The 24,333-nt window shown below is 46.5% G+C and overlaps 2 protein-coding genes across 2 annotated transcripts; one reads left to right on the top strand and one right to left on the bottom strand.

Moving 5' to 3' along the window:
• Nucleotides 1–1,738: 1,738 nt before the first annotated feature.
• NFS1 (NFS1 cysteine desulfurase) lies at nucleotides 1,739–22,719 on the bottom strand. The gene is made up of 13 exons (XM_056121347.1): nucleotides 22,484–22,719; nucleotides 21,791–21,897; nucleotides 20,912–21,028; nucleotides 20,208–20,291; nucleotides 15,573–15,725; nucleotides 9,921–10,014; nucleotides 7,939–8,073; nucleotides 5,562–5,719; nucleotides 5,053–5,158; nucleotides 4,891–4,972; nucleotides 3,776–3,859; nucleotides 3,205–3,294; nucleotides 1,739–2,437 (listed from the first exon to the last, which is right to left on the bottom strand). The coding sequence occupies exons 1-13, from the start codon at nucleotides 22,578–22,580 to the stop codon at nucleotides 2,374–2,376; spliced, it is 1,371 nt and encodes a 456-aa protein (XP_055977322.1). The 5' UTR covers nucleotides 22,581–22,719; the 3' UTR covers nucleotides 1,739–2,373.
• ROMO1 (reactive oxygen species modulator 1) lies at nucleotides 22,602–24,333 on the top strand. Its single transcript, XM_056121348.1, has 3 exons — nucleotides 22,602–22,740; nucleotides 22,930–23,060; nucleotides 24,142–24,333. Exons 2-3 carry the CDS (start codon nucleotides 22,930–22,932, stop codon nucleotides 24,248–24,250), a joined length of 240 nt encoding a protein of 79 aa, XP_055977323.1. The 5' UTR covers nucleotides 22,602–22,740; the 3' UTR covers nucleotides 24,251–24,333.

The following is a 24,333-nucleotide window of genomic DNA, read 5'->3' as shown; positions in this document are numbered from 1 at the left end:
ATCAGTGAAAAAAAAAATTCAATTTTATCTCTTCCTCTTTCCTCTTTGCATCTGCATCCACAATAGCTTAGTGGCTTTCAAACATTTTTTGATTAGTGCTCATATTAGAAATAGATTTGTTGGGGACAGGAAGATAGCACAGTGGTAAAGCAATTGCCAAGGCCCTGAGATTGATCCATAGCACCACGTGGTGACCTGAGCACTGCCAGGTGTTAACTTGGTAGACCCAGAGGACTGCTGCATGTGACCCCCAGTGGCCCCCAGGATAAGAAAGGCAGAATGCACGGGTATTGGTCTAGAACCACCATCACCACCAGCCCAAGAACTGGTCTCGTGGGCCCAGTCTTGCCAGAATTGTGTCCCACATCATCCTGTTAATCGTCGATTGCCTCGAGCAGGCCCCAGTAACGTCTCTTTCATCCTAGCCCTGAGATTATATTCACGGCTCTTTAGGAGAATGAGACCCATCATTGTTACTGGTATTTGGCATATTTGGTACGCCACGGGGAGTTTGCCAGACTCTGCCCTGTGGGCAGGCTACATTCGATAGCCTGCAAGTTTGTCCAAAGTAGGAATGAGATAATAAGATGTCATAAACAAAAGTTCTGATAAGATGTCGCGCGGCCGCGAATGCGGCCACGCGGTTTCAGGATCTGGATTTTATAGTCTCTGAGTCTTGGCCGCTGATGGGATTACACGGCGCCAGGGGGCCAGGTGGTGGGTGTGACCCCCGCCTGCTGGAATTTGGAGGATCTGGATGGAAGATGCTCGACTCCAATCCGAGTAGACTTGGAGGTCTTGGCCCCGGAACCCACGTGGCTTTGTCCCTCTGCCAGTACCTTCATGTGTGCGGAGAGTGGTCTCAGCATGGTGGTGGCTGGTCCTGGAGGTCTTCGGCTGCCGGAGCCCTGGTCGGGGCGGGGAGGAAAGCTCAACCCACTCCCCTCCAAGGGGTCCCGGCGAGGGACACCCAGGCGCGGGGACATATCTCCCACATATCTCCAAAGAAATAGATTTACAACCTGGTTTAATTATCCAAATAAATACTTAAAATCTGTGTGAAGTACTTTATATCTTATTCCTCTCTATTTTTTTCCCAGTGATGGCAACTAGCCAGCTAAACTTTCCAACCCACTAATAGTAAAAAAAAATTACTAGGTCCTTAGACCTTCTACTGGTTTCTCAACCACACCATGCTCTTTCATATCTCAGGTCCTTCACTCTTATGACACCTTATCCCTAGCTCTTACTATGACGGGAAAACAGAGTCTTATTTAAGTAATACCTCCTCAACACATATATAGAGAAATTTCATCCCTTGATAATACTTCTCATCACAATCTATAATAACTTTGTTTACTTCTTATCTTTATTTATTTTTTGCTTTTTGGGTCAATCCAGCAAAGCTCAGGGGTTACTCCTGGCTCTGCACTCAGGAATTATTCCTGGCGGTGCTCAGGGACCATATGGGATTACGGGATGCTGGGAGTCAAACCCGGCTCGGCCACGTGCAAGGCAAATGCCCTATCCACTGTGCTATTGCTCCAGCCCCGTTTCCTTCTTTTCTGTTTCTTTACTACAATGGAAACTGAATGGGGACAGGTACTCAAATAGTTGTTCAAAGAAGTGATATGTAGTTAGCCTAACTCATATATGGAAATCAAATGAAGAAGCAATTGGCTCCAATATTCCCAAATGCCTTTGGAATTTCCCAAGTCACTCATAAAGTCAGGGTAAATAGAGAACAGTGATTTTATTCCTCCAATTAGCCATATGAACACTCTGCTTTTTAAAAAGAAACATAAATTACTAGAATGACACATAAAGTCACACAGATACTTCTATTTCCATTAGCGGAAGGAGGAAGAACAAGAACAGAAAGGAAACAAGGTTTCTATAAAACCTGCAGTTTGGTCTACAGTCAATACAATGAGGTGGACTTTGGAGCCACAAAAAAACATTCAATTATTGATGACGCTTGTTCCTGAAGTAGCCGATATTAGAGAGCAGCATAAATAACAAACTCAAATGTCCACGGGCAGAGAGTACAGGGGTTCCTAAACAAAGGGCCTTCTTCTGGTTCTCCTCAATAAAGAGAGGCACGTTCAGCAAGAAAAATCATCACAAATGTCTCTCCTGTTTAAGATCACCCACTGCAAGGCCAGACAAGGACGGCTGAGAACTGGGGAGTGTTCCCAATCAGAAAAGCTGACGAGCCTGGGTTCCTGGCTTGGAGGTGAGCAGGTGCTGAAGTTAACCGGGCAACAGCAATTCTGCTTTGAATAGCATGCACCCCCGGATACAGAGAGGTGCATGATATGTGGGGGCCAGTGAGGAGGGACCGGGCCAGTGCAAAGTCAGAATTCCATTCTTCTAGTGTTGAGTCCACTTGATGCTCTTGAGGTCAATGCCGTCTTGCACCATCTCCCAGAGAGGGCTGCCAAAGAGAAGCGGTACCAGGTGAGCGAGGGCGGAGACAGGAAGCAGTGAACACTGACTTTGATGTCCTGAACCATGACTTCCCTCTTTCTGTTTATGTCTCGCTTCCACCTCCTTGCTGGATAGAGACCAACAGTGTCAGCAAGTCTTTCTCAGGTGTCTATAATTAGCTCGAGCCTCTCCCACCTGCCAACAAAGGCAGACCATGCCCAGGAGGCTGCACCAATGGCATCAGGTGTGGCAATACACATGAAGCTATCATCCCACTCGGAAGAGGCTATGGAGACAGCCCTCTACCTGTGAGGAACCAACATCCTTGAAAGCCAGAGCTATCTCTCCAGTTCATAAAGTTTTTTTTTTTTTTCCATATTTCACATAAGTAACTAAGAGAGACAAGTAATTTCTTAGGGCTAGAAGATAGTTCAAATGACCAGAGTGCATGCTTTCGAGCTGGAGGCCTGAGTTTGAACCCTGGCACTGCAGGGTGTTCTGAGCACTGGTGGGAGCAATCCCCAAGCAACATGCCAGGAGCAGCCTCTGAGCACTGAACAAAAGTGGTTTCCTGTAAGTTACACTGCCAACCTCATCAAACCTCCTGCTTTGTGGAAATCCTAAAACCCAAGTACACTTATGTTGGCAATGTAAACACAACACCAAAGGACACAGAAAAACTCAAAAGACAAAGACAAATCCAAAGGACAAGAAGAAGGTAGCTCTGGCATTTCCTGGGGTCAAATGGGACAGAGCAAAATAAACAATGCAGACCTCATTTCGCGGAGACGCTTCACGTGCTGAATGCACTTCTCTGCTGTGTAGTCCACCTCCTCCTCTGTAGTGAAACGGCCAATGCCAAACCTGAAATAGGCACGGGAGTGGGTTTCTTCACCAGAATTCTTGAAGCAAGGGTCATTCACTTAACAAATACTCAAAATGGATATGCTCCACAAAATTACAGAGAGGGGTTCAGGGTCCTTCTCCTCTAGGTCAGAGTTCCCCAGAGAGTAGGACTGCCTACGTTAGATCGCTTCAGAAGTCTGTGACTACTCCCAGACTAAGTTCATCAGAATCTCAGTGTGAAAATTTGAAATCATCTTGCATGAATTTTCTAGGTTATGGTCAACAAAATCTGAAAACCATTGTTCTAGAATCTTTTGTGTACCGTCAAGAGAGGAAAAGTCAAAAAGGGATAAGGAAAACTAGACTAAGGATGGATGTTAAAAAAATAATAGAGGATAAAACATGCACAGGAGATTAGTTTGTATATGTGTACATAACATATGCATATATTATCTGTATAAAGTTGCCCTTCATTAAAGTTGCAGCTCAACTCACTGACCTGATTGAAGAGTGAGCCAGATCCTCATCGGTGCCAATTGCTCGAAGGACGTATGACGGCTCCAGAGAAGCAGAGGTGCAGGCACTGAGGGAAAGGACACAGAGCCTCACTCAGCTAATCAACAATATGGGTGAGCCAGAATGTCCCATTGTGCTCCCACCCCCTAGATTCACAGGGGTCAAGCCATGGAGATAAAAGGGACCTTGTAACCTGCCAAAACTAAAGGGTCCTAAACTACGTGCACTTTCTGGGCTGTGAACCAGTTTCCTGGGAACCATAGTCAAAGGGAAGATAACCTCCTGGAGTAAGTTACACTGCCAACGTAGGACAGTGTGACAACACGAGGTGGCCTGACAACAGAGAATGGTGTGCTTTCTCCCCTGAAACCCATTACAAGATACCAGTTTAGATGGTAGACAGACTCGTGGGTAACTTTAGAGCATCCTTTGGCTCAGAGGTCTACAACAGAAAGGCTGGTATAATGTTAGGACCAATACATGCATCTACTGGGACCACAAAATGCATAAAGTTCTACCTTAGAAAGACTCTTTTTGGTGTTTTTGTTTTCAGGCCCCATGCACAGGTCTCAGGGCTTACTTCTGGCTCTGTGCTCAGGAATTACTTCTGGCAAGGCTCAGGGGACCACGTGAGGCACCAGGGATAAAACCTAGCCCACAGCCACATGTGAGGCAAGCACCCTACCCGCTGTACTTACCGCTACAGTCCCTCAAGAAGCCTTCTTTACTCCAGTTAATGCCTCCTAGACACTTATGAACCAGAAAAATAGCTTAACAGGCTAAAGTGTATGCAGAAGGTCTGGGTTTAACTCCAGCACCAAAAGGTCACCAATCACCACTAAGGGTGACCCCTAAATACTGAGTCAGGAGTTGACAAGGTACCATCTGTTGTGGCCCAAAATTCAAAAACAAAAACAAAATTTGCTTACACCTTCATTCTTGAGCAGTATGGAGGATCTTACAGCTCCAATCATGACCTCACTCTGAACCAAGAGCTCTTCTGCTCATCTCATCTCTATGCAGCTCAATAACCTGTGATGATACTCAGAACAGGCCAACCAATCCAGCCCAATTCTGTCTCTCTCTGGTCCCACTCACCTTCCCGAAGAGAGGGCGACATCCTTAAGGGCCATTAGCAGACTCTCTCCTTCCACGTATGCAAAGGACAGGTTGATGCAGCCTGGAAGAAAGAACCTTCGTGAGAGAAGTCTCCAAATCTCAGGCTTTCCCAGAACTGGCTCAGAAGGGGCATGTCCATACCTGGGTAATGGTACTCAGGGTCCCCATTCATCACCACATCGGGAAGGTTCTTCATTATCTTCTGTGTAAGCCGATTAGCTAACTTGGAGATCCACTTGTGGTCATACTGAGGAGAAGGAAAAGGAGGACTAAGATGAAGCACCACGAGCTCAGAAGCACACAGGAACCCATGTCTTATACCCAGAAATGACTGCATTAGACCCCATGACTGTCCTCAGCTACTTGTGGTGAACAGTGAGTTCCCAGCACTGAGCACACCGACTGGACCACAACAATATTCAGTAATGAAACGTGTGGTTCTAATAACACAGGAGTTGATTACTCCTGAAAGAACCTAGATTCTGAAGCCTACCACACCCCACCCATCAGAAAAAGATGACTGTGGCACCAGGACAAGAACCGTTTTCTTAAATTATTTTCTGCGCATGTAAGTAGCATGCCAACCAGCCTCGAAATAGGAAGATGCAGCACAGGGAAGAAGTCGGGGGAGGAAACTGTTCTTCTCCTACCTCCATCTCTTGCTGTGCCACCTCACACGCAGCCCCCAGCCCGACCACCAAGGGGGTGGGCACTGTTCCAGAGCGAATTCCCCGCTCCTGTCCCCCGCCACTCTGCAGGGCCTCCACACGCACACGGGGTCGGCGGCGGATGTAGATGGCACCAACCCCTGGGAAACAAAGTGTGTTACCAAAAAGAGAAAAAGAAATGCACGTCAAACAGTATATCAGTTTCTAACTGGGTGAAAAGTTGTTCACTTTTGATAAAAGTCCTGTAAGCTCAGAGTTGAAAAACAAGTTAGGAGTGGCCACGGGAAAAAGCATAAATATCAAAATGATTTAAGATCAGGAAGGCAACTACAAGAGGGAGCAATGAACAAGAGTTCTATAAAGCTCTCTATGCATGAATAAAATTATACCTATCACGTGATGCAGCATTACACATAACAGCAAAAAATCAAACTGGGGTCAGCCAACTCGAAGTGCCTTAACCTCTGAACTATCTCTCCGGATGCTGTACGTTAATTAAAATAAAAAAGCAATTAGGTGACAAAAGCAAAATACAAAACAATAGGCATAGGAAGCTCTTATTCGAGTATTCGAGTTTAAAACAATAAGGTAAAGGTAAAGGTAAAGGCCCTCCCGTTGATCGTCGATTTGCTCGAGCGGGCCCAGTAACGTCTCCATTGGAGACTTTGTTGTTACTGTGTCTGGCATATCGAATACTCTCGGTAGCTTGCCGGGCTCTCCGAGAGGGGCGGAGGAATCGAACGCGGGTCGGCCATGTTGGCCGCTTGTAAGGCGAACGCCCTACCCGCTGTGCTATCGCTCCAGCCCTTAAAACAATAGAGGAAGAGAAATGCGTGGTTACTGGAAGTCTGGGGAGAGAATTAGTCTAGGGAACTATTTAAATTGAAAACTCCACAGACGAATCAGGGAGGAGAAACTATGTCTTATACTATTGGTATCTTCTAAAATTTGAACCATGTACAAAATTTCTTAATAGGAAAAAAATGAAAACAAATAAAATTTGAGAAAAAAGGAGTAGGGAAGATCAAAATGAAAATAAAAATTAGCACAACATCCTGAAGGCCATCACACTTTTAAATGTACCTAACTTGGGGTTAGAGCGATAACACAGGGGGTAGGGCGTTTGCCTTGCATGCGGCCAACCTGGGTTAGATTCCCAGCATCCCGTATGGTCCCCTGAGCACCGCCAGGAGTAATTCCTAAGTACAGAGCCAAGAGAAACCCCTGTGCATTGCCGGGTGTGACCCAAAAAGCAACAACAACAACAACAAAATTGTACATAACTTGTGACGCAGCAAATTCGCTTATAAAATTTTATCAAACAATGAGAGAAATAGTTCAGGAGATAAGGCACTTGTTTGGAGCTGACACAGATTTGATCCCGAGCACCGCAGATGTCCCCTGAATGCCACCTGGAATGATCCCTGGGCACAGAACAGGAGTAAGAATTGAGCACACAAGGTAGAGCTCACAAACTGAAAATAGAGGCTGGAGCGATAGCACAGGGGGTAGGGTGTTTTCCTTGCACGTGGCGACCCGGATTCAATTCCCAACATCCCATATGGTCCCCCAAGCACCGCCAGGAATAATTCCTGAATACAGAGCCAGGAGTAACTTCTGTGCATTGCTAGGTGTGACCCAAAATGTAAAAAAAAAAAAAAAAAAAAAAAAAAAAAAAAAACCCCAAAACCACCAAGTGATGAATAGAGGTTAAGGCATAAAAAAGGATGCAAGGGGGCTAGCGATAGTTTTCCTTGCACGTGGCCGACCCAGGTTCGATTCCCAGCATCCCATATGGTCCCCAATTCCTGAGTGCATGAGCCAGGAGTAACCCTGTGCATCGCTGGGTGTGACCCAAAATGCAAAAAAAAAAAAAAAAGGATGTTATAAATTGTACCAGAAGATAAAACAAGACACAGAAAATGAAGAACTCAAAAAAATATTGCTCTGCTTATTATCATGGAGTAAGCAAGATACCTAGAATTATTCAGCTAAAACTGATACCACAAATCACTTTGTATCTCAAATAAATTAACACTGATGGGTTTTTGTTTTGCTATACTTTCTGGTGGCAGTCATCAAACCTGGGAGTCATGCATAAAAACTGTGCACTTTACTACTTACCTGCATTTTCACCCATATATCTACCTGCATTTGAGGGTTTTCTAAATACACAAGAGAAGAAAAGTCTGTTCTGATCTCAAATAGGCAAATGTTCAAATAACACTTCCATCTGCAGGACAATCTGAATGCTCAATATCCTTTCAGAACAAGTGAGGCCAAAGTTAAGTTTTAGGCGCATTTGTGGAAGGGTTTGCTGAGAAGTCCAGAGAAAAGGAACTCTCCAAGAAGCTGGTACCTTTTGGACCATAGAGCTTGTGGCCACTGATACTCATGAGATCAATTTTCATGTCATTAACATCAAGTGGGATTTTTCCAACAGCCTGGGCAGCATCAGTATGGAAATACACCTTTCTGGAATTACATATCCGCCCTGAGGAAATAAGAATAAGAAAGAATCATAGCATAAGGGTGGGGAGTCACCTGGCAGTGCTTCTACAAGGAATCATGAGTTTTAAGGCAAAATTGTTTCTAGCATAAGCCTATAAACAGTGTTCATTATTTCTTTCTATCCCTCTCACTCTTTCTCTGTTGTTTGAACTTCTATGATTAGAATAAGAACTTGGGTGACCTAAAGGAGAGAGAACAAAAGGGAATGCCCTGCCATACAGGTGGGGTGGGGGGATGGGGAGTGGGAGGGATATTGGGATCAATGGTGGTGGAGAATGGGCACTGGTGGAAGGATGGGTACCTGATCATTGTATAGCTGAAACCCAAGCACAAAAATTTTTAAGTCTACAACTGTACCTCATGGTGTTTCACTAATAAAAATTTAAAAAAAAAAAAACAGAATTTTCCTACCCCATCTATACTGGCCTTTCCATAAATCAAATAAACACTTAGATGCTTTCCAGTTAAAAGGAACAAAGATGGCTGGGTCCAGAGGAATATTACAATGGGTAGGGTGTTGGCCTTGCACAAAACCAACCCTGCACACAGCCAACCCAGGTTCCATCCTCAGCATCCCATATGGTCCCCCAAGCACCTCGAGGAGTAATTCCTGAGTGCAAAGCCAGGAGTAACCCTTGAGCATCACTGGATGTGACCCAAAAAGCCTAAGTAAATAAATAAATAAAGACAGAATGATGGAGCTGGATCTACAGTACAGGATCCACAGTACACTTGCCTTGCTAGCGGCAGACCTGGGTTCAATCCTCTGCCAGGAGCAATCCCTGAATAAAGAGTAGGAGTATGCCCTGAGCACAGCTGCGTGTGTCCCCAAAAACAAAACAAACAAAAAGAAATTAAAAATTGGCAGGCATCTAATTCAGTGGTGGAATGTGTGCCTTGATGGAAGAGGCCGGTTTTCAATCTCTGATATATTCACACACCCCAAAAAAGAAGATTACAGAGTGAGTCTCTAGCTTTAGGTGAACACAATAAAATGATGCTCCAGAGGGGCAAAAGATGAAAGAAGTGTGTGTGTGTGTGTGTGGGGGGGGGGAACAGGGGTTGGGACTAGAACGATAGTACAGCATGTAGGGTGATTGCTTGCACTTGGACAACTTAGGTCGGATCCCCAGTTTCTCATGTGGCCCCCCGAGTACCTCCAGAAGTAATTCCCAAGTGCAGAGTAAGAAGTAAACCCTGAGACCCACTGGGTGTGACCCCCCAAAACAAAAACAAACAAAAATGGGTGACTTGCTTTACTTCCAATACCAACTGAAGCAAAATTAAAAGAAGGAGCAGAATACAAAATAATACATGACTTAAGAGTTGAAATATGCAGAGCTGGAGGGGCTAGAGTGATAGCACAGCAGGTAGGTCGTTTGTCTTGTATGCGGCTGACGTGGGTAGGATTCCCAGGATCCCATATGGTCCCCTGAGTTACTGCCAGGAGTAATTCCCGAGTGCAGAGCCACAAGTAACCCCTGTGCGTCACCAGGTGTGACCCAAAAAGCCAAAAAAAAAATTAAATTAAACATGCAGGGCTGGAATGACAGTATAGCGGATCAACATATGCTTTGCACATGGCTGACCTGGGTTCAATCCCCAGCATTCCATATGGTCCCCCAAGACGTAAGTGTAGAGCCAGGAATAACCCTTGAGCATCCTGGGAGTGGAACCCAAACATAATAAAACAAAGCAAAAAAAGTTTAAACATGGAAATGAAGCCCTCTCTTCCTTGATTTCATCACTGTACCATATGAAATGTTAGAGCTCCAGTCCACTCTTACCCCTTATCAGGGGAAAGCACCAAGATTCACTCAGGATACGAACCTATTTCCGCAATGGGCTGCTTCACTCCAATTTCATTGTTCACGGCCATGACTGAGACTAGGACAGTATCTGGCTTAATGGCAGCCTCCAGTTCCTAAGAAGATCAAGAGTATGAAGAATACACAGTACTGATAAAATCCTAACAAATTCAGAATGCAAGCAAGCTTGGTCATGAAAGGGGGTCTTTCATGGCATACTCAGATTAAAATAAAAACATGGCAACACAAAATATTAACAAGTATGTATAGAAACTGGCTCGGGGCCAGAGTGATGTTAAAGCAGGTAGGGCATTTGCCTTGAATGCGGCCAACCCGGGCTCGATCCCCGGTATCCCATATTATGATCCCCTGAGCACTGTCAGGAGTAATTCCCGAGTGCAGAGCCAAGAGTAGCCCCTGAGCATTGCCAGGTGTGAAAACACCCCATCAAAAAAAAAAAAAAAAAAAAAATAAAATAAAAATTGGCTCATTCATACACTGGGAATGCACAATGGTACAGATAACATTAGAAAAACAGTTTGGCAATTTTTGTTTCTTATAAAACTAGCCTACTCGGATTGGGGCCGAGCATCCTCCACCCAGATCCTCCAAATTCCAGTAGGCGGGGGTCACACCCACCAACTGGCCCCCTGGCACCGTGTAATCCCATCAACGGCCAAGACTCAAAGACTATAAAAAACCAGCTCTTGGAACCGCGCGGCCGCATTTGCATAATAATAATAATAACATCTTATTATCTCATTCCTACTTTGGACAAACTGGCAAGCTACCGAATGTAGCCTGCCCACACGGTAGGGTCTAGCAAACTCCCTGTGGCGTACCCAATATGCCAAATACCAGTAACAATGATGGGGCTCATTCTCCTAAAGAGCCTTGAATATAATCTCAGGGCTAGGATGGAGGAGACGTTACTGGGGCCTGCGTGAGGCAATCGACGAATAACAGGATGATTTGTGATTTGTGATTTTGTGATAAAACTAGACATGAAAGGGGGTGGAGTGCTGCCAGCAGGTCAGCCTGTACTGGCAGGGCAAGTACATCAGCAGACTGACAGTGTCCTCCGACTTCCTGATACCCCAAAATTACCGCTGTGCCTCTGGCCAGACCCCAGAATTCGGGATCAAGTTTCCTGAGAAATTAAATGGCCAAAAGTTAGGTATGTGGGTGCAACCCCCACAAACCATCTCTTACTCAGCTATACAAGCTTACTTATCAGCCTTGCTCCAGGGATCCAAAAATAAACCTTGAAAGAGAACAAAAGTCGCAGTTATTTTTGGACACAAGGCTGAACAGACTGCAGGAAATTGAAGGTAGGGAGGTCAGCCTGGTGCCCACCCAAGCAGAGCCCCCAGCAGCTGCTTGCTTCCACAATCCAAAATCGCTGCCATGCTCCAGACTGGACTACACTGTCTCAGGAAGGACCTCGGCAAGACGTAATCTGCTGAAAATTTGGGTATGTGGGTTTTATGATTGAAATTTCCAGGGTTACTAGGGTAGGGATGGGCTATCTCCCCCCCACCCCATACTTCTAGAAGTCTTAGCAGTCACGTCCATACCCCAAAGGTGCCATCAGTTAAGAAGCTGCTCCAACCTTATCTTCCCAATGAAAATACTGAACACCCTAAACAAACACGATGACCTCTTAGTACCTGTATTGCAAATCATAATGCACAAATGGGAAAGGAGAGAGAGGGATGGAGGGAGGGAGAGAGAGGGAGGGAGGGAGGGAGAGAGAGGGAGAGAGAAGAGAAAGAGAGAGAGAGAGAGAGAAGAGGAGGGGAGAGAAGAGAAAGACAGAGAAAGAAAGAAAGAAAGAAAGAAAGAAAGAAAGAAAGAAAGAAAGAAAGAAAGAAAGAAGAGGAAAAGTGCCTGTCATAGAGGCAGGCTGGGATGAAGGGTGGGGTGTTGGGGGATGGTTGAAGGGAAACGGGACATCGATGGTCGGAAATATACACTAGTGGAACGATAGGTGTTGAATAATTGTGTGACTAAAACCCAATTATAAACAGCTGTGTAACGGTATGCCTCTTGGTTCATGTGATTCAATAAAAAGTTTTTTTAAAAAAGCAAAAAGTGAAATTAAGACTCAGTAATTGCACTCTCGGGCAATTATTCCAGGGAAATGAAAATGTAATTTCACACTAAAAATCTATAAACACATATTCACAGTAGTTTTAATCACAATGTCCAAACCTAAAAACAATAAACAGGTCTTTCAGGGCTGAAGTGATAGCACAGCGGGTGGTGCATTTGCCTTGCATGCGACCGACCCGGGTTCAATTCCCAGCATCGCATATGGTCCCCCGAGCACTGCCAGGAGTAATTCCTGAGTGCATGAGTCAGGAGTAACCCCTGTGTATCGCCTGGTGTGACCCAAAAAGAAAATAAAAAATAAAAATAAAAAATAAACAGGTCTTTCAACAGATAAATGGTTAAACAAATTGTAGGGCTTCAAAGCACAGAATACTACTTAATAATAAAGAGGAAAAGGAACACATGTTTTGTATTCAGATGGCCTGGGTTTAATCCCTTTGCATGACTAGAGCAGAGCTGGAAGCAGCCCCTGAACACAACAGGGTGTGGCCCAAAACACACACACATACACACACACACACACACACACACACACACACACACACACGAAAACATAACTAAGACATGTAGCAATTTCAATGACTCACCGAAGACTTAGGCTAACGGAAAACAAGTCAACCCAGTAAGTTACACAACATTTGCTTCTGCTTATATAACATTATTGAAAGAAAAGACTTAACCAAGTGAACGTCAAATTGGTGATTTTGGCGGTGTTTTGGGGACACACCCAGCAATTCTCAGGGGTTACTCCTAGCTCTATGATCAGGGATCACTCCTGGCAAGCTTTGGGAACCATATGGAGTGCCAGGGATCAAATCCAGGTCTGTTGTGTGCAAGATAAGCACTTTACCCATACTGTTTATCACGCTGGCTTTAAGGAAAGTGATTTTAAATAATAATATGAGGTATTGTTATGCCAAAAGTATTGTGTTTTGATTGAATGTGACAAATGTGAAATTGCATCTCTCTCTCTCTCTCTCTCTCTCTCTCTCTCTCTCTCACACACACACACACACACACACACACACACCAAGTATAAGTGAAACTGGGAAAATTATAGAGTAAGAATGGTAAGTTGTTGGGGCTGGAGTGACAGCACATCAGGAAGGGCGTTTGCCTTGCACATAGCCCAACCCGCGTTTAATTCCCGGCAGCCCATATGGTTCCCCAAGCATGGCCAGGAGTAATTCCTGAGTGCATTAAACAGGAGTAACCCCAGTGCATCGCTGGGTGCAACCCAAAAAGAAAAAAAAAAAGAAAGAAAGAATGGTAAATTGTTGGGCTGGAGTAATAGTACAGTGGGTAGGGTGCTTGCTTTGCATGTGGCAGACTAGGGTTTGGTCCCCAATACCCCCAACCCCCAGCACTGAGCCAGGAGTAAGCCTGGATCAAAAAAACAAATAAAAGGATAAAAAAGAAAGGTAAATTACATAGCGCTCTCTCTCTCTCTCTCTCTCTCTCTCTGTCTCTCTCTCTCACACACACACACATACAAACTCGCTCACACATACACATACAAATATAAGTGAAAACGGGGAAATCAGTAATAATGCTAAATTGCATTAATATCCTGGTTATGAGATTGTAAATTACTGTATTATTATAATTGGATGTGAATACTTAATTACTCAAAAGTTAAACCTTCAATTAAACATTTCTTGGGCCGGAGAGATAGTACAGTGGGAAGGGCACTTGTCTTGCACCCAGCTGACCCAGGTTTGATCCCTGGCACCCTACATGGTATCCCAAGTTCCAAGAGATACCTTTGAGGACAGAGTCAGGAGTAAGGCCTGAGCACCACTGAGTATGGACCCTTAAAAAAACAAAAAAACAACAACTATAAAAACACTCTCTAGGTAAGCTGGGAAAAACAAAGTGAAAATCTTCAAGTTATTATTGAGGCGGGAGAGATAGTTAAGGGTTAAGGTGTATGTCTGCATGTCGGGAATCCCAGTTCAATCCATCATGCTACATGCTCTCCCAGTACTGCTTGGGACCGCATCCTCCTCCACCCCATAAACAATAATAACATAGGGACCACATGGACTAAAACATTCCTGTAAGAGGAATTCTTGTTCAGCATACTAATATCTGTTGTGCTTTCCAAACTGTTCTACGACATGTTCCCATGGTAATGTTCCCTTTGGCTTCCTGTTTTCTTCCTTCATAGCATTTATTCCAATTCATCATAATTTCATTCATATCCTGCTTAGTAGGTTAACTTCTCTGTTCACCAAAAGTTCTCTGAAGGCAGGGAGTAGAACTGTCTCATGCATCATTTTATCCTCAGAGCCTGGAACTATGGCTCAGTAAGCACTGAACCATTAAAGAAGGACACTGTGCTAAGTACTAGTAAAAATTTAAAAAAATAAAATACATGTTTCTAGCATTCCAGAAAGTTAGTCCAGAAGAGAAACACATACATATACAATAGCACACAGAAGTGAAAAAGCCAAGTAGTAGTAGAGGGACTTGAGAAGAGATTACAAAGTCAAGACTCTGCCTATAAATTCCATCCAAGATTTGTCTAGTATCCCCAATTGTGGATGCTAATATCCCAAAATTGGGGAACAAGCTGCCTCGACTCACAATCCAAAATGGACACATAAGGATATGGGACAAAACAGGAAAAGCTCTTTAACAAAAGTCTAAATCCTGGGCCAGGGAGGTAACTCAAGGAACAGAGCAAAAATTAGCATGTCATCCCCAGTGTTGCATGACCCCAACAGCCACTGTTGGGACTAGCCCTGGTGACCCTCAAGGACTACAACGGTGCACGAATGCCCCCCCCCACCCTCCACCCAGCTCCATAGGGGAGGCCCTGATGACTCCCAACACCACCAGGCTCCAATAAAAAAATCACCCTCAGGACCAGAGCGATACAAAAGCAGGTAAGGATCTGGCCTGGCACATTGCCAATCAGGGTGCGATACTCAGCACCCCCAAACACTGTCAAAAGTGATCCCGAAGGGGCTGGAGAGATAACACAGCAGGCAGTGCATTTGCCTTGCATGCGGCCGACCCGGGTTTGATTCCCAGCATCCCATATGGTCCCCTGAGCACCGCCACGAGTAACTCCTGAGTGCAGAGCCAGGAGTAATCCCTCTGCATCGCCAGGTGTGACCCAAAAAGAAAAAAAAAAAAGTGATCCCAAAGTGTAGAGCCAGGAGGAAGCCCTGAACACAGCCAGGTGTGATCCCTGAGTGCAGTGCCAGGAGGATGCCCTGAGAACAACTGGGTGTTGCCCAAACAAAAACAAAAACAAAACTACCCTTGGCGCAATGAGCGCCACGGGCACAGAGGCAGAGGCCATGGCTGGTACAAGTCTCTGACATCTTTCTCGAAGGCCCCCTCAAACCAGAAAGCGCTGCCAGGCTAAGAAACAAACCCTCTAGAGAAAAGGGCAAAGGCCCAGGAGGATGTGGATTGCCTCATTTTCTCTCTCAGGCCTATTTCTCGGATACACACCCTCACCCTATAGCAATTCTTGGTTCAGGCTTGTGCTGAGGCTGCAGAGAGATCTGGAGGACTGTGCCCTCTGGCCAGGAGACATGCCTACCTCCAGATCGATTATTCCACTCTTCTTCACTGGCAGGTAGGTGACCTGAAAGCCCTCTGCTTCCAGCGAACGGCAGGAGTCCAAGACACATTTGTGTTCAGTCTGGGTGGTGATCAAGTGCTTTTTTCGTGACCGATAAAACCTGGCCACCCCCTAGATATCAGAAATGGGAGAATAAAGAAACAAATACTTAGTATGCAAAGCCATGAGTCAACCCAGAGCTTTGCTGGGCCCAAAGAGCATAAAGAAATAAATATACAAAGTGAAATGTGCCACTTAATGTTCTTTTGCAAACCACAACACTCAAAAGGATAGAGAGAACAAAAGGGTATGCCCTGCCACAGAGGCTGGGTGGGATGAGGGGATAGGGGGTGGGAGGGATACGGGGGTGGGAGGGATACTGGAATCCGTGGTGGTGGGAAATGGGCACTGGTGGAGGGATGGGTATTTGATCATTGTATAACTGAAACCCAAGCACAAAAGTTTGTAAGTCTACAACTATACCTCATGGTGTCTCACTAATAAAAATTAAAAAAAAAAAGTTTTAGTTCTCTAGGAGTGATCCCTGAGTACGGCGCCAGGAATAAGCCCTAAGCATAGCTAGATGTGGCTCAAAACAAAAACAATGGGGGTATGGTGCCGCCAGCAGGTCAATCTGTACCTGTGAGACGAGTGCATCAGCAGCCTGATGGCGCCTTCAGACTTCAGATACCCCAAAATTGCTGTTGTGCCTTTGGCCAGACCCCAAAAACTTGGGGCAAAGTTTACCAAGAAAGTAAATGGCCAAAAGTTAGGTATGTGGGAGACACACTCACAAACCACCTCTGGCTCAGCTGTATAATTGGAGGCATGGCCTCTCTGGTTCCTGACCGAACTGCTTAATGGGCATGATCCCAGAGACTCAGAAAGAAATCTCAAAACCCAGCGGCTTTTGGCAGAAATGCGTCCAGTCCTTGCAGTAGGTTATTGGTGCTGGGACACCCCAGGTGGGAATAGGTTTCATGCCTTGGCCTGCTCCCCCTGGCGGCCCAGGTGGCTGCCATCCACCAGAGGACACTGGACAGTCAGGTTTGGGCCCATAGTGACAAGACATGCAGGGCCTCACGGGATGGGGGTGGAACCAGCCCTTTTCTCCCCATCCCAACGAGACCCCGAGTTGCAGCCCACGAACGGTCTCTCTGGCACCTGATCAAGCTGCTGAACGGCCATGAAACCAGAGACTCAGAAACAAATCTCGAAACCCAGTGGCTTTTGGCAGAAATCCCTCCAGATTTAAGTGTTAAAATTTTGGAATTTCAAAATCACATGGCCCTACTGCAGCCACGCGACATCATATGTTATTCATAACCAGCAACAGAAAACAAATTGTCCATGTTGCCTTTTTGGCAGATCTGAGGGTTGGGGTAAAATCCCAAATAATAATGGTGGGTCTGGTGTTAAAATATTGAATATAATCAAAGTAGAGAGAGAGTAATGAGGAAATCATTTGCCACACAGGTAGGGGGTGGGTGTGGGATGAGGGTATACTGGGGTTTTTGGTGGTGGAGAATGGGCACTGGTGAAGATACGAATGTTTCATTGTATGACCGAGACTTAAACCCGAAAGCTTTGTAACTGGTCTCACGGTGATTCATAAATACTGTCCTCCTGTTGTTCATCGATTTGCTCGAGCGGGCCCAGTAATGTCTCCATTGGAGACTTTGCTGTCATGTGTTTGGCATATCGAATACATCACGGGTAGCTTGTCAGGCTCTGCCGTGCAGGCGAGATACTCTCGTAGCTTGCCGGGCTCTCCAAGAGGGGCGGAGGAATCGAACTCGGGTCGGCCATGTTGGCTGCGTGCAAGGCAAACACCCTACCACTGTGCTATCGCTCCAAATAAAATTATAAAAAAAGAAAAAGAAAAAAAGAGGTGGAGTTCATGCCCAATTCAATCAGCCTAATCAATGGCTAAATAAATAGCAGTACAATTACATTTAAGAAAAATAATAATAGAAAGCTAAGGTCTATGGCAAGGACACAAAGGGCTTTAGCGCATGAGTTTCTTGGTAGAGCCCCAGGTAAAAGCGCAGACGTGGTGCCCCAGCACTGCCAATGTTCCCTGAGCAACACGAATTCAGAGTCGCCCCATAAGCACTGTTAGGTGTGCCTCCTGCATCACCCCAAAATGAGTAGAAACAATAATGAGGAGTAAAAGGCAAAAACATCTCAGTATTTGTATTGTAAACAATAATGCCCAAAGTAGAGAAAAGAAAGAAGGAAACCACCTGCCACAGAGGGGTGGAGTGGGAGTGGCGGGAAGGATGGGGGGGAGAGGGAACGTTGGTGGGGGGAAAGCTCTACTAGCGGAGGGATGGGTGTTTGATCATTGTATGAGTGGAATTCAGTCATGAAAGCTTTGTAACTGTACCTCACTGTGATTCAATAAAAAAAAAAAATTTTTTTAAAAAGGGCAAAATAGAGAGCAACCCAAAGTAACCTGAGCAACCCCTAATTTATCATTATTTTTGCAATTACACAAGAGATCCACAAGAAGTCAAAGGTGACTATAGGGACTGGAGAGAGAGCCAATTAGGCAGAAGTAGCTGCCCTGGTTCAAACCGTAGCATTGCATGGTCGCCCAGGAACCTCCGGCACAGAACTATGAGTAGCCCCTGAGCATTGCCAAATGTGGTTCAAATCTATCCTCCAACCCTCATAGCAAAATAAAAGTGATTATATTCTGTGAAACACCAAGGTGACTGAGGGTAGAATTTCAGTTTCTCTAGCACCAAAGATCTATGTTTCTTAGGAACAGTGTAATAGATCCCAAAACAGGTGACTAAGCTAAAGTGTGTGTGATGGGGACAACTATGGAGAGAAACTGGAAGAACTTGTTGTAAAGAAATCTGACTTTAAAAAAAAAAGGCTGAAAGGAAGATAGCTTAGAAACCTTTAATAATGTCCTTTGTTTATGCTGTTTCATTAAAATGTTGATGGGGGGGTGGATATCATTATTCAAAGAGCTATTATCATTACATGTTGTTTAACTTAAAAGTCACAGATATCCCAGAAAGAAAGACAGAGTGAGAGAGAGAGGAAGAAGAAAAGTGCCTGCCATAGAGGCAGGCTGGTGGAGAAGTGGGGGGAAGGGGAGGGGACAGGATGGAAACTGGGGACATCGGTGTTGGAAAATGTACACTGATGAAGGGATGGGTACTGGAACATTGTATGACTAAAACCCAACAACCTTATGAACAACCTTACGACTGTATCTCATGGTGATTCAATTAAAAATAAATAAAAAAAGAGGGCAATGTTGTAAGAATTTTTTTTAAAAAGTCACAGGTTCCAGGGATGGAGAGACAGTACAGATAGGTTGCTTCGACATGACTGACTTAGATTCAATTCCCAGAACCCCATTCGCCTCCCCAAGACCCACCAAGAGTGATCCTTGAGAGTAGAGACAGGAGTAAGTCCTGAGCACCACCAGACGTAGCCCCAAAACATAAACAAAATAAAGTAAGTCACAAGTTTCAAGAACCTCGTAATATTAAATGAGAACTTGTGAGGATGTGATCATAAAGCAAACAAATATGCCCAATTATAAGTGCATTCTTAGTGACTTCATTGTGACTAATTCAAAACGATAAGTTACGGGGCTGGAGAGACAGTATAGCAGAACCTTATATCTCCCAGATTCAATTCCCAGCACCCAGGTGGTCCCCCAAATCTGAGTGCAGAGCCAGAGATCTAAGCACCATTGTTATGGCCCCAAAATAAAAACAAAGGAACAGGGAAAAAGAATGGGTCATCATTAGCTACTCTCTGAAGAGGATGCAGTTCAAAAAGCAAAGTAATTATGGCACAGGGACCATCTCCCTTCCTATCCAACCACTTTACCAAACAGTTCAAAAAGAGTAAAGGATGGGGCTGGAGCGATAACCTAATGGGTGTTTGCCTTGCACCCGGCAGACTGGGGTTCGATTCCCAGTATCCCATATGGTCCCCTGAGCAACACCAGGAGTAATTCCTGAGTGCATGAGCCAGGAGTAACCCCTGTGCATCACCGCGTGTGACCCAAAACGAAAAAAAAAAACAAAAAAGACTTTAGAAGAAAGATGTGAACTTTCCCCCTCTGACCTTCGTTGGATCGGGTTGTTAATTCTTCCTGACATGGAATAAACTAGGATGCTTATTTAAAAAAAAAAAAAAAGGAAAAAAAAAAAACAAACCCCAAAGACTTTAGGACAGAGCAGATTACCAAAGACTGAAGGAAGCAACATATCAGAAAGCATATGTTTGTCTGTGTCTTTTCTTCACAAGAATGAAAATGAGGGGCCGGAGAGATAGTACAGTGAGTAACATGTTGGATCCCTGACACCACACTTGGGCTCCCGAGCACTGACCCATGGTGCACAGGAGCACAGATCCAGAATATTCCTTAAGCACTGTGGAGTATGGCTCAAAACCCCAATGCCTCTAAAAAAGTCTGAGACTGACTGAGAAATGTAAACCTGAAGCCCAAGGGACAGAGAGCTAGATAATGCCTCCTGGTTGCCTTCTCTTCCTTTTTCATTTTTATGGTGGGGGACGATGAGGCACACCTGGCAGTGAGCACTCAGCACAACTGGCTCTGCACTCACCTTTTCTTACCTTAATTGCTATGTTGTTGGATTCAGTAGCGCCGCTAGTGAAAATGATCTCACGAGGATCAGCCCCAATCAGAGAAGCTACTTGCTGCAAGTCAAGAAATACACACAAATAACATCAACAGTAATGTAGCTGCGGTCCCATGTGGGAGAGAGCACTGGGGAAAGAAGAGATCCATGGCATTGAAACCTAAGAAGCAGCTCTGTACATGCGAGAGTCATACAAAGTATAGATTGTTACATCACAGATCCAGACTTTTATGCCCAAACCAAAATAACAACATTGCTTTTTGAAAAATACTCATTGAGCTCTTGCAATGTAAAAGCTTTGGATTAATAGGCACATCAGCAACACTGTCTAACTTAATCCACTAACAGCCCTAGGAAGGAAGTAGAACTACTAGGCACTGTTGATAGAGTTCTGCAATAGGGCACTAGGCATGTGACGCCCTGGGTTTGGATCCCCAGAAACACAGACACACACCAGGAACACACACCAGACTATGAAGACACTGAGTCTTGCAAAAAGTGATTTAGCTAAGCAAGGGGGAGATCTAATTAAATGTCCAGGAAGACTCCAAAACCTGCTGAATCTCTTGCTGAAAGAGTCCCAAATCATTCCCACTTTCCTCCACTCTTACCAAGGAAATCCCTTCCAAAACTCAATGAACTCTGACCTTCCAGCCCCCCAGGTCCCTTTGCACTAACCTGTCGAGCGTGTTCCATGGCTGCCTCACTCTCCCAGCCATAAGCATGTGTCCGGGAGTGAGGGTTCCCATAGTAGTTGACTAGGTAAGGAAGCATGGCATCAAGAACACGGGGATCCTAAGGAAAACCCAACAGTTTCCATGAGTCCACAACTAACTCAGGCCTTTACTGCATTCCCGCAGACCTGCCTCAACAGCATCAACCAAGCCCAGACATTTAATCACTGCCTAGCTCTGTCCTCCTCACTCGAATCATCTCAGGTACCATCCAAACCATTTCAAAGATTGCTCTACCCTCTTCTCATTCAATCTCTATAATTGATGCTTCCATTCTTTTCCTGGCAGGCAATGTGAGAATACCGCATGACAGTCCTCAAGCTGGTGAAACACTGCGTTAATATTTAAGTGGGTGGGAAACCTCAATGGGCTGAGTGCATGCTTTGCAGGCAGGGGCCCCTGGGTTCAGTTCTGCTGAGCATATAGAACAAAACCTCTGAATGAAGCCAGAGGTAGCTTCAGAGCTCCGCAGGTGTGGCCTCCAAATAAATAAAATACTGAGAACCGAAGCGCTTATAACGTGCCAGGTTCTATTAAAAGTTTTCAGCTATTAAATTCGATAAGACTTGTACTGAACAGTTATTAGTTGAACTAATTTTGGAGCTCGTACTTATCCCCACTGCAACAGCGTCTGAACTGATGGAATATGAACAAATTCAGTCCCTACACCGAGAGTCATTTCTACGGGACCACCACTTAACCTGCAACGTCCATGGTTTGCCCAGCACAACTTCCAAAGCGCTTTCACCTCTCCCAGGGCCAATCATCACTGTGCACTCTCACTTCCACAACAAGACTGCGACCAGCGAGCACGACCCCTTACCAGAGGCGTAGTAGCTTGTACATCCAAATACAGAGGTCGCAGCACTGACTCCTCCGGAGCAGTGGCCGGACCTGAGGGGCCAGCAGACTGGGGAGCATGGTCCGCAACTGCCGAAACAAAAAACGAATGAAGCGGCCCAATGAGAGAAGGTGCACCTGGGGACCTCGGACCAGCCAAGGCAGCCCGGGGTCAAAGCCGATGGAGGAGTAGTCAGGGCTAAGGGGGAAACAGGGCAGACGTCCAAGGGGGAAAGACACAAACAAGAGAACTAGAGCGCGATGTTAAAGAGGTCCCAGTGCCGGCGGGGTTAGCTGAGACCATATTGCACGAGTGTGCAAGCGCGTGGCGCGGGCGCTGGGAGAGCTGAGCAGATTGGAAGGGGAGTGGGCACGAGAGGAAAACGCTGCTTCCAAATGTGCCAGCCGGGCCCTCGGCAAACACCAACTCGGCCAGGAGCGGTCTGAAGGCCGAGCCTCAGGGAGCTCGGGGGACCCGCGGGACGAGATCTGTGTGTGGAAGGAGGGCGGGCAGGGAAAGCCGGAGCGGGTGCAGCCCGGGCGGAGGACCGGCGGGGGCTAGGCGGCTAGCAGAGGAGCGGAGGGAAGCTCTGGGAAACCAAGCAGCGTTTTCGCGCCGACGGGAAAAGGTCGGCGCCACCGGCGAGGGTGACAGCGACAGGGCCCCGGAGCATACCACGCAGGCGCAGCCCGCGAGTCGGCGCCGCGGGCCGCGGCCCCGGAGCGACGGGCACGGCGGCGGCCGCCCGCCTCCAGGCAGTTCGCAGAAGCATGCTCCGGCTGCAGACCCCCGCCCGGAGCGGCGGCAGCGGGCGACCCCGGGATGCCGGAAGTACCTCCCCGCGCCCCGGAAACGATTCTTCGGGACGCAGGCGCGCCCCGCCTCGCGTTCCGTGCGAGACGTAGAGCCGAGCGACCGAGGCCGCGAGCGAGGTGAGGTGGGGGCCCCGCGGTACGGGTACCCGAACGCGAACGGGGCGCCGGAGTCGGGTTGCGCGTGGCTTTTCCTTCCGGGGCCTCCCCGAACCCTTGGGCTCGACCCCAAGCCCGCCCGCCCAGGGCCCCGGCGGACGCTGGCGCCGGCGGTGAGGCCCGCGCTTCCCTAACCCTCGCACCCCGCAGATGCCGGTGGCCGTGGGTCCCTACGGACAGTCCCAGCCGAGCTGCTTCGACCGCGTGAAGATGGGCTTTGTGATGGGTTGCGCCGTGGGCATGGCGGCCGGGGCGCTCTTCGGCACCTTTTCCTGTCTAAGGTGAGGGGCGCGGGCGGCGATCCGGGGACGGACCTTGGCGCCCCTCCTCCTGGCCTGCAGCCCGAACCCCGCCGACCTCGGCCCCGTGCCCCCGGTTGCCTAACTCCTCTCAGCTGGGGAGGACGGGTTGGAAGCTTCAGGGAGTCTGAACGGGCCCTTTTCTGTCACCCCTGTGCCAGTTGGAGCCTTGGTTTCCTCGGGTATTGACCGAGACAGGAACATCCACCTTTCAGAGTGGCATCAAATCAGAACACGTAGCACCCGGCGCGTATTCGGTACAACACAAATAACCTTTGCTGTGTCTACTTCGTTTCTTATTTGCAATTTCGCATAGTGAAACAAGCGAGCATTGGTACTGTACTGAGAGTCTGTGCGCTAGTACAGAAAAGGGGACGAAACATTTAAGATCTAAATGTCATATTCACATTGCGAAGGCAATGTATTCTTAACATTTTCCCGAATTGTAAGTTACCGTTTACTGAGCGCTTAAGTCAGTGATATGCTAAAATACCGTGTGATCGCAAAACTGCATTTCAGTTTCTCTTACACTGGACTCCAGGCTCCGTTCTGACCTGAATATCCTCTTAAGGCAGGAGATAGAAGAGCAGTACAGCGGGTCGTGCCTTTCCCTTGCACCTGGCCAACCGGGGTTACATCCCTGACAACCCATAAGGTCCCTGAGCTCTCCAGGAGTAAGCACTGAGCACCACTAGGTGTGGACAAAAAAGAGAAAGTCATTGTTATCAAAGAAAAAAAATGCCATCATTTACTTTGAAGGTGAAAGTTAAACTCTCCCTACAAACTTCTCGATATTGTTAATTTCAATAGCAATCTCCCACGTGCCACCACCACTTATGGCTCCCTTTCCAATAACCGCGACAAGTGGAAGGAGATGCCAGACTTCAGGAATACTGAGTTCACTATTAAAAGGTTAGGGACCATAGAATAAAATATCGATAAGTAGAGAACCAGGGGTAATCTTGAGCAAAAGTGAGTTACCCCTCCGCATCCACCCCCAAAAAACACAAAATAGGACAGGCTATTAATGTGTCTACTATTGGCCACATCCTTGTTTTCTCAGGATCGGAATGCGGGGTCGGGAGCTGATGGGAGGCATCGGCAAAACCATGATGCAGAGTGGCGGCACCTTTGGCACGTTCATGGCCATCGGGATGGGCATTCGTTGCTAATGGAGGCAATGATTGCCTGTTACATCAACCCCCTCCTATCAGTCCCAACCTGTGTACTATAATAAAGTCTTTGAGTAGTCTTG

This window comes from Sorex fumeus, unplaced genomic scaffold (assembly GCF_029834395.1).
Source record: "Sorex fumeus unplaced genomic scaffold, SorFum_2.1 ptg000044l, whole genome shotgun sequence".
Lineage (NCBI taxonomy): Eukaryota > Metazoa > Chordata > Mammalia > Eulipotyphla > Soricidae > Sorex > Sorex fumeus.
The sequence above is the reverse complement of the archived record's forward strand: the minus strand, read 5'-3'. Positions and strand labels throughout refer to the sequence as shown.